This window comes from Gossypium raimondii, chromosome 10, assembly GCF_025698545.1.
Source record: "Gossypium raimondii isolate GPD5lz chromosome 10, ASM2569854v1, whole genome shotgun sequence".
Taxonomy (NCBI): Eukaryota; Viridiplantae; Streptophyta; class Magnoliopsida; order Malvales; family Malvaceae; genus Gossypium; species Gossypium raimondii.
The window spans coordinates 10719185-10729856 of record NC_068574.1 but is presented as its reverse complement, the minus strand read 5'-3'; the positions used below and the strand labels follow the sequence as shown (position 1 = coordinate 10729856).

The following is a 10672-nucleotide window of genomic DNA, read 5'->3' as shown; positions in this document are numbered from 1 at the left end:
CTAGTTGTTGATATGTTGCTCCTGCATTCTTTAACCCAAAGGGCATAACTCGATAACAAAACAAACCATCATCTGTAACAAAAACAGTCTTATTCTGGCCCTCTAGAGCCATAAAAATTTGGTTGTACCCTGAAAATACATCCATGAAGCTGATGAACCTATGGCCCACTGAAGCATCCATTAATCTATCAATTAAGGGTAAATGAAAACTATCAGGGTAAATGAAAACTATCTTTTGAGCATGCCTTGTTCAGGCTGGTAAAATCAATACACATCATCTATTTCTCATTGGCCTTCTTCACCATGACTACTTTCGATACCCAGTTAAGGTACACCACTTCCCTAATAAACCCCACCAAAAGCAACTTCCCTGCTTCTTGTCTAATGGACTTCACAACTTGTGGAGTGAACCTTTTTCTCTTTTGTTTAACTCGTTTTCCTTTAGAACACACATTTAACCGATGCACAATCACTCGTGGATCCACACTAGGCATGTCTGCTGCTGACCACGCAAAAATATCCAAATTTTCCCTTAAGCACTGCGCTAAGTCCCTCTTCTCCTCTTTTATTAACACCAATGAAATCCTCACAAACTTCTCTATGTCATCATAAAATAATTGCAAAGTTTTCATTACCTCTAGTTTACGAACTCTTTCCTCACTCCTAACATCTAGACTATCCAAATCCAAAACCTAACTAGCTACCTCTATCTACTGTGAACTCTAGCCTTGTCGCTCCTGCTCATGAGTCTGTTTAACTGACACATATGACATTGCCTGGCTAACCGCTGATCAAATTTCATAAATCCCACCCTCGTTCTGGTAGGAAACTTAATCTTTAAACAAAAGGTGGTGATCATCATTCTATCCATCCGCATGATAGGGCACCCAAAAATGACATTATAAGCCATAAGGTGGTCCACCACAAAAAAAAACTGAACATACTCTGTAGTTGTGTGCTTGTCATCCCGAAGAGTAACAGGTAAGGTGATGCACTCCTTTACCTGAACCGAATGATTAGCGAAGCCATATAAAGGGATCGCCCTTTTCAAAGTCTACTTTTTCAACCCCATCTTTTGGTACGCTTCCCAAATTAAAACCTCTATAGCACTTCCACTGTCAAATATAATTCTCTTAACTTCAAATCCAGTTGATGTCACCACTATAGGGTCTTTTCCTTTCTTATCACATACTGAATCCTCATATTCCTCATAAAATTTTACCCTCCATTTCTCTTGGACGTAACCTCTTAGGCGAATTAATGGACATCACACTTTTGAGATGCACCTTCCTCTTTGTGTTAAACGTTTGGTAGAGGATATCAAAAAGCTTGGAAATTTTTATTGCGAAGAAGAAGAGTCGAGATCTACATTGCAAATCAAAAGAGAAATATCAAGAATGGCTTGCTTCTAATTTCCATTTTATGAAGAGTGATTCGGTAAAAAAAAGAAAAAAAAACAAACTTTCAGGCTTGGTTTCCTTTTGATTAGACGGCACACAAGGTGGGCTTTGCCAACAACCCAAACTATCGGGCATTAATTGTTCTGTCACATGCTAGCTGTAAATGCAATGCGATGGATTTTCCCTCTAACATTATCGTTCGTAGAAAAAGCTTATTTATTCTGAAAGAAATCACAACTGCCTAGCCTTTATTGCAAGAGCAAGCCAAGCATAACAGCAGCTCGGTTTGAGCAAAATTAACCAAGGTAGTAGGAAAATAGGTAGCGGCCATGGAAAATAGTAGAGATGGCAAAGTTCAACAGCTACATGGGAAGGATTACGTAGACCCCCCACCAGCTCGCTTGTTGGACATGGAAGAGCTCAAGACCTGGTCCTTTTACAGAGCTCTCCTAGCTGAGTTCGTTGCTACCCTTTTGTTTCTTTATATTTTAGTTGCCACTGTCATCGGTCACAAAAAGCAAACAGGCCTCTGTGACGGTGTCGGTCCTCTTGGTATTGCTTGGGCTGTCGGTGGCATGATCTTCGTTCTCGTCTACTGCACCGCCGGAATCTCAGGTATTCACCGAAACCAATTGCCTTTTTTTAATGGAGTATGCCGTTGATGCTTTACATAAATAGAATAATTCATTTACACGAGTGCATCAAATGTAAAGTTGTGGTTAAACTTTAAACAGGTGGTCACATTAATCCGGCAGTTACGTTGGGGTTGTTCGTGGCCCGGAAGGTTTCGTTGTTTCGAGCGGTAGCGTACATGGTTGCGCAGTGCCTGGGGGCTATTTGTGGCGCAGGTTTAGCAAAGTCATTAATGAAGCACCCCTACAATAGACTAGGTGGCGGCACCAACCTTGTGGATTCTGGGTACTCAAAAGGTACCGCTTTGGGAGCCGAGATTATTGGCACTTTCGTGCTTGTCTACACCGTTTTCTCAGCCACCGATCCCAAAAGAAGCGCACGTGATTCCCACGTCCCTGTGAGTCTTATAGTAGCAGAAAAGCTAGTCTTTATTCTGAAACTTTATTTTGATGTTATAAGTAAACTAAGTTTTCTGGATGTGGGTTAATTTAGGTGCTAGCTCCCTTGCCAATAGGATTTGCTGTGTTTGTGGTTCACCTGGCCACCATTCCAATCACTGGCACTGGCATAAACCCTGCTAGGAGCCTTGGTGCTGCTGTGATCTACAACAATGAAAAAGCCTGGGATGATCAGGTTTATAGTTAATTTCATTTTCCAACATTATATTTTGGCCATTTGTGATATATGGATGATGATTGAATATTAACTTTGTTTTTCTTTGGGCGGTGATAAAAACAGTGGATATTTTGGGTTGGCCCTTTCATAGGAGCGATTGCCGCTGCAGCATATCATCAGTACATACTGAGAGCTACAGCCATCAAAGCTTTGAAATCCTTCCGCAGCAGCCCTACTAATTAACCTCATCGTCTCCTTAGATGCTGTCTATCCCTAAGTAATAAATAATATGGATTTCTGTGTTTAATTTTTCTCAGTGTTGGCACTTGTGAGTGACTTGTAACATTACCGCCTTGTTGGATGATTCTTGAATGAAAGGGGAAAAAAGTCAGTGGAGTAGGTATGCAAATATGAATGCCACGACCAGGCTTGTATAATTAATGAATCGATATCGACATGCTGAACATTCCTACTTTTTTCTTTATTATTTTTTTCCCTTTTTTGCATGCATTGAATTCGCAAAATGGACAGGCAGATGAAGCCTTGGGGAAACCCATTTTCTTGCATTAGAAGACAGCATTACGTGACTAGACGCCCCGCACTTGCCCTTTCATTTGGGTACTCTAGGATTTATCTATGGCGCAAAATTAGGGCTTGCTTTTCTTTCTATAATTTCACATCAATCAATACTGCCACTCTAACCAAACACCAACTCAATTAAATAATAATAATATTCTTAAATAAATTATACTTTTTTTAGAGTATTTTTATTATTTGTATATCTTTTTACACAATAAATAGCAAAATATACCAAGTTAAACCTTTATAATTTTAAACATTTATGCAAAGCACCATTTATTATTTATTATAAAATTATATTCTTTCACCCGCACATGCCTAAGTTTAGCATATTTTAAATTAGGAGTTGAATGTGTAGGTGCAAGTCTACCAACCATTCACAATATTTACATTTATGTCACCTCCACAAGTATGGATATATGATAGAGGTATATAAAATAAAAGCTCTATATAATTAAACAACCTACCTATATGGTACCCGACTTTTCTGAATCAATATAAATTTATGTATAATGAAATCTGAATTAAAAACACTATGCATATTAATCTTTAAATTTATCATTATAATTAAAATATCATTTGATTTTTAATAAATACATTAATAATATAATTCTTTATTCAAATCATGGTTACGTCATAAATCTAATATCTATATTTAAAAGTTGGAATAGCTTAGAAGAGGTCTTTCCCTCACATTTCCCATGCATGCCTAGTAGGGATGTTCAATCAGTTAACCGACCCTTTTAAATCCTTGACCGTTAACTAAACCGAAATTTTAAAAAAAATTTAACCGAACCAAATTTTTTCGGTTAATTCAATCGGTTAACCGAATTAACCGGAATTTATATATTTTTTATTTTTGGTTAAAATAAGTATAAAACATATAAAAAATTAACCGAGTTAACTGACCGATTAATTTATATTTTCAAAAAATTAACAGAATCGACCGAATACTTATATATTATAATATTATTTATTAAATTCGGTTAATTCACTTAACCGACTGATTTCGAACCGAATTAACCGTTAACCAAACTTCTAAAAAATTATTAACCAACCCCCGATCAAATTAATTCGGTTTTACCCGAAATTTGCACACTAGTGAGGTTCCACAAGCTACGGTAGGATATTGACTAACTATTTCCATGCACATTGTCAAAAAAGGGGCCTCCAAAAATGTCAGCATTACCTAAAACCTTTCCTCTCTCATCTATTATGATTTGGATGCTTCATATTTACTTCAATGAGATAAAAAGGTCAGCAGCACTTTAAATGTTTTCCCATTAACCTCAGATTTTTTCCCCCTTATGTAATCAACTTGAACCAAAGATTTTCCACTTGTCCAAGAAAAAACCAAAAGAAGAACACACATACTCACACATATATAGGTATAAATAGCAATGAACTTAACATTCTTTGAGTCGATGTGAACATTATGATGATATTGAAATATTACTTGGCACCCAATAAACTACGTGGCTTCACATTTTTTTCCAGTGTCGTGAATAATATAATACATTTAGAAACATCAAATTAACTCTAATTAAATTGGTAAAATATCATGGAGATCTTGTACTAGGAGTTAGATTGTATTTTGTTTCCTCAACTAAAAATTGGCAATTTAATATGTTAAATCAAAAAACGAATTGATCATTCTTCTAAAAATTTCATCCATTTCTACTGTCAAGTGATGTTGTGATTGACTGAACAATCAAACAACGACATGTGGTGTGTCGCGTGTAATTCATGCTGATTTGACTTTTATCATGTCAACAAATATTTTTAAAAAAATCTTTAAAATAAACATTTTTTTAAAAGAAATATTCAAAAATAATAATAGAAATTTATTTGAAAACTATAGAAAATTATTAAGAATCTAATTCTCAATCATTTTTAAATAGTTTTCAATAAAATTTAATAATTATTTGAGAAACTACTTGTAACACCCCAATACTCGACCCAATCGTCAAGTCCAAGCTACAAGGTGTCACATCCGATGCCAGAACAACTACAATCAATAACATTCAATCCAACGTCATTATACATTTAAATACAAGTAAATCATGTGTATTAAACAATACATAATCATTTTCGGGTCTTATACGAGCTTACAAAAACTCTTTTGTTAATCCGAGGTAGAAATGATCAAATTGTAAAGGTTAAAAAATTTTGAGTTGATTTCACGATTTCGGGGTTTCCTCATCGCAACATTACTCTCTGACTTAGGTTCATTGTAACCTCCAGGCTACGTCGTCGCAACATGAATCCTGAGTCATTTCTCATCGCAACGTGACAAATTGTTACGTCAAAAATCAACTTGTTACAAGTTTGAGTGACTTGAAATCACACATATATATTCCCATACAACCAAATTATCAGCATCCCAATTGAAATCAAGTCAACATATGCCAAAATGTAATTCACACTAACATCAACTACCAATTCTATCTTCAACAATTTACCATACAAAAACCAACAAAAAATCCTAGGTACATGCCACATGCAATTCAAAAGGTACATTACAAACTTTGTTGATTCGGAGAATCGATTCTTGGATGTTGGAATGACTTCTCAAAATTTCGAGGTTCATTTATACCTACACACGGAGAAAACAAATCATGCACTGAACAATAATGCTTAGTGGTACATTTACAATTTAAGGTAGATAAAACATAAGCATTAACATTAAACTTCAAGCTAAAACATGCAATTTGTACATAACATCTAGCCAATACATATGCTAGTTATCAACCTTTCCAATATCAATCAAAACACATAACCATATTGGTATCAAATACCAAAACAACATACCCAATTTAGACCAATTACAATTTACCTATCAATAGCCAACATTTCCTTACAGACCAATTCAATATTAGCCATAAATCAAACATTCTTTATAACATATCATCAACATTACATTATCCATGTAATATGACACACAATTCATTTACTTTGTTGCCATCTTATTCAGCTCGTTTCTAGAATATGTCGACTCATTTGCGTTCATTTTGGCCCCTAGGGCTCGATTTTAATTGATTTACGTAATTGTTAACATGTTTCAATCCATCCCAATTTCACATATATACATAATTGGTTCAAAAGCATCATATATTACCATATTCACATCATTTACCAAACTTATAATTTACAACCCCTATTAACCTTACTCGAACTTGAATGTATACTCGGATTGTCCAACAAACACACCAAACTGGCACCAAAGTGAATCATCAGATAAACCGAAGTAGGGTAACTAGCATGTAATGTGCATACTGGCATACAAAACACATCTTGGCACACAAAGCGCATACTGATGCACGAAGTGCATCCTAGCGCACAAAGCGTGTATCTGGCACATAAGGTACATCCTGGTGCATAAGAGCATAATCCCGTACACAACTCAATCCTATGGTATTCCAACTCTATTTGACACAGGCCAAATAGCTAATAGGGTACCATATTCAACTCATTTACAATTTAGTACAATTACCATTTATCAATTATATTGACAATCCAATCAATTAGCATATCACATAAGATTCATTTCATTCAATACATTTTCATCAAATCTTATAGCACATATCATATTCTGAGCAATTCATACTTAAAACTTATTTAATTTATCCCGTCATTTTGGCAAATCCACAATTAAGCTCAATTCATTAGATTTTATTATCACATATTTCTAAATACATTTAACATGGAGATGTAATCAATTAAAACGACCTTAAATCATAAATGTACAAACCATGGTCTTGCGTCTCTCATCGACAACTCTCGTTTTTCCTTTACCTCTTAAAGCTTTCGTGTCAACATTAGCTACAAATAATCACAAAACATATCATACAATCAATTTCTATTCAATTCATAACCAATTACCAATTTACACATACTTTGCAAATTATTCAATTTAGTCCCTAAAACCAAGAAAAGCACAACTTTCAATTTAGGGCTTCAGATTGAAATCTGATTTCACTACAACTCATCAGGGACCTTCTATTTTCTATTCCTATCAACATTTCATATCAGTTTTTTATTTTATTTAATTTGGTCTCTAATGTACAAAACTAACAACTAAGCTTTACAATTAAGTCCTTTTCTTAAACTAAGATTAATTTCTAACAACTTCACACCTATTTCATTCAATTCTCAACAATGACAACTTTCAAAAACATTAAAAATTTTACGAATTAGTACATGGGCTAGCTAAATCAATTTCCATAAAAATCAAAGAAAAATGGCCAAGGAACTTACTTAAAATCAAAGCAGAAAGTGCAAGGATTCAAAAATGACGTTCTTCTCTTAGGTTTTCCTACTTTGGCTAGTTGGAGAAGATTTTTATCATCTCTCCTTCCACTTAAATTCCTTTATATATGTGTAATTAAGCTTTGCTTAATCTAAATTAACTTTTAATTAATCATTTCTTATAATTTTAACTAAAGTTAATTAGTTTAATCACCAATCATCATTACAATCCACAATCAGCTATTTTAAAATGGTTTATTGACCATTTTGGCTCTTTGGATAATTACAATTTAAGTCCCTAAGCCATTTCCTAATTAAAAATCTATAACGATTAAACTTTACAATTTAGTCCCTGAGCCTTAATTAATCACAATTTCAACTAAATTGCTTATCCAAATTTCAATTCATATATGCACTAACTCCGTAAATATCCTTATTTAATAGAAGGACTAAATTGTAATAGAAGGACCAGTTCACTTTTTAATAGAAGGATTTTTTAATAGAAGGACCAGTTCACTTTTTAAATCTAACATACATGGACTAATTTAACCATTTTTTGAGTAGAGTGGGCAAAATATAATTTGATTCCTAATACAGAGGCCTTTATGGTACTGTTACCACGTTGGATTTTTATGTTTTTTCCAAACAAAAAAAAAACTTCTACCTTGAATATTACATTCAACGTCATTGTTTAATGATGAATTTTTAACAGAATGATCAATTTACACTTTTTCAAATGCACAAGAGTTAATTTACCACTTTTTTTAAATAAAGGGAACAAAATACAATCTAACTTTTAATGCAATACCTCCATATTACTTTTACAAAATAAATTTCTTATATCCTAACCCCATACCATAAATTCTAGAATTAGTCCTATTCTCATAACTTATATAATACAACCTAAAACTCTAAACCTTAATTTCCATATCAATCCTAAATCTTAATTCAATCCAAAATCTTGAATCACTTGTATCTTAAAGCCTTATATCTTAGCCCCTATCCTAAATCACAACCTTAAACTTTAAATTTTAAAATCTTAAACTCCAAATATTCCCGTTAATTATTTAACATAAAATTTAGGATAATTAAAATTAAAATACTGTTAAAGAGAAATTATATAATAAGTAAATGATATTGATTAACAATGCTTTTAAAATATATATATATAAAGCACACCATTTATCAAATAAATGTCCAAATTTTGATTTCTCATAATCATTTATATTTTTTGGCATAATGACTTATTTGGTCCTCCAATTTTTTTAAAAATATTTTATTCTTCTATTAATTTTTCATCTTTTATAATCTTTAAATTTGTGTTTTTAAATCAAACCACCCGAAATGGATAGAAAAATTAATTTCTTTTAAGTTTGTTGATGTAGCATACACTTTGATTGTCATGTGAATGACACGTCAGCAATTAATTATTTTTTAAAATTTAAAAAATAATTAAATGATGACATGTTATCCACATGGAAGTCCACATGTATGCCACATCATTAAAGCAGTAATTTTTCCATCCATTTTAAGGTGATTTGATAAAAAAAATGCAAGTTCAAAGACTAAAAGAGAGGAAAAATTAAATGGAGAATTAAAATGTCTTTTGTTTGTGTGTAAAATTTGAGGGTCAAAAAAGTCATTATACCTATTTTTATTTTTTTAAAAATCAATGTACATCTTTTATATTAGTTTTACAATCGTGAAAATTTTATATTAGTTCGAACTTGAATTTTTTATTTGAAAGTGCAATGTCTTATTATTATACTCAACACTTTCGTTCGAATATCTATATTTGAACTATACAAATATATATAGTTTAGTTTCAAATTTGAATCAGTCATAAAACTAGAAGACCAAGAAAGGGAGGAGGATTGCATTTATTGAGAAAAGAGACACTCTTCCTTTTGTGAAGAAAGGATATGTATAATCATTCAAAAAAAAAAAAAGAAAAAAGGAAGAAAGATTTGAAAGGATTAATATGGAAACAATGGCTTGATGATGAAAATGCTATGTACAAGAGACATCTGATCAGTCCATTTTTAACTGATGATATTTACAGACAAAAATCCACAATAAAATTAGAAAAAGGAAATAAAAGTCTACCAAAATTTCCCAAGAAAAGAGTAGTTGCCCCATTTCAAGGCTGTTGTTGCCTGTTGTGGACCATTAATGCTCAAACAGGGGAGGCAGAGGCGATGCCAAATTTATCTGAAAACTTGCCTCGGCTTAAGGGCGAGAGAAGCTCCATTTGATGAATGAAATTCACGTCATGAACCAAGGGATTGCCTGTTCGCCCTGGTGGCGACCCTCCATAACAGGATGGCGAGCACCCATTGCAACTTGATTCTCTTCCCTCGCTTGTCTACTTGATAATTCGTATACAGATAGATATTAGAAATCATCATTTCCCATTTTCATTCTTTGAACAATGCCTCGTAATAAAAAATATTTTCTCAAGTTATAGTGACTAACCTTCACGGTAATCATGTTTAGAACTCCACTTCTCCCATCAGTATAGGGTTGTCTGTGATTGTAGGTTTGGTTATACTAAATAGTAGGAATGAAATGATATTTCAGGGAAGGGGGCATTTGTAATAGGAACATGTTTGATTAAAAAGATAGAAAGGGCAATCAATGAAACAAACCTGTGTTTGGTACATCGGAGTGGTTTGAGACAGTCAGGAATAGCAGGTCCAAGGCGACGAGGTTTGGGGCAAAGGGGCTGCTCATTACCTCCAAAACCAAACTTGGTGGTGTCTGAATCAAGGAGATTGCTTTTAACAGGAAAGTGCTGCATACTTCTGTCTTGGATTCGGCCTTCCTCTCCAAACAAGGAAGCGAAATTCGAAGTCACAAGCAAAAAACACAACAGTAACTTGTGACTTTATGTTTTTCTTTTTTCTTTAATATTAAGCTCTCATTCAAATGGAAATAAATAAATAAACCATCCTTTTTAAATTGAAGACTGGGCAGGCAATGCCACCCATTGAAAGAGAGAGAATAGAGATGAAAGAAGCCGAAGCCACATTGGGTTGTAGAGAACTTGCACAAGTGAAGGAGAGATATATTTTGCTTGGCTAAGAGTGGATATAGGAAAGGTCTTGAGAGAGACTCTTGACTATATGTAGCTGCCATTGGCTTCCAGCTCCTAGTTTTCCTCTATTTCTCATTTTTGCCTATAATTAATTGCGCCC

At 33.6% G+C, this 10672-nt stretch overlaps 2 protein-coding genes across 3 annotated transcripts; one reads left to right on the top strand and one right to left on the bottom strand.

The window, feature by feature from the left end:
• The first annotated feature begins 1622 nt into the window (after positions 1–1622).
• LOC105777869 (aquaporin PIP2-7) lies at positions 1623–3120 on the top strand. The gene is made up of 4 exons (XM_012601364.2): positions 1623–2015; positions 2135–2430; positions 2526–2666; positions 2772–3120. The coding sequence occupies exons 1-4, from the start codon at positions 1730–1732 to the stop codon at positions 2889–2891; spliced, it is 843 nt and encodes a 280-aa protein (XP_012456818.1). The 5' UTR covers positions 1623–1729; the 3' UTR covers positions 2892–3120.
• A 6331-nt stretch (positions 3121–9451) lies between these two features.
• LOC105775910 (hypothetical protein) lies at positions 9452–10672 on the bottom strand. 2 transcript variants are annotated; one of them, XR_008190256.1, is made up of 3 exons: positions 10124–10672; positions 9951–10002; positions 9452–9843 (listed from the first exon to the last, which is right to left on the bottom strand). XR_008190256.1 is itself a non-coding variant. In XM_012598405.2 (3 exons), exons 1-3 carry the CDS (start codon positions 10273–10275, stop codon positions 9652–9654), a joined length of 393 nt encoding a protein of 130 aa, XP_012453859.1. In that variant the 5' UTR covers positions 10276–10672; the 3' UTR covers positions 9452–9651. The 2 variants fall into 2 exon arrangements, 1 of the variants encoding a protein (XP_012453859.1); XM_012598405.2 differs by having other exon boundaries at positions 9452–9840.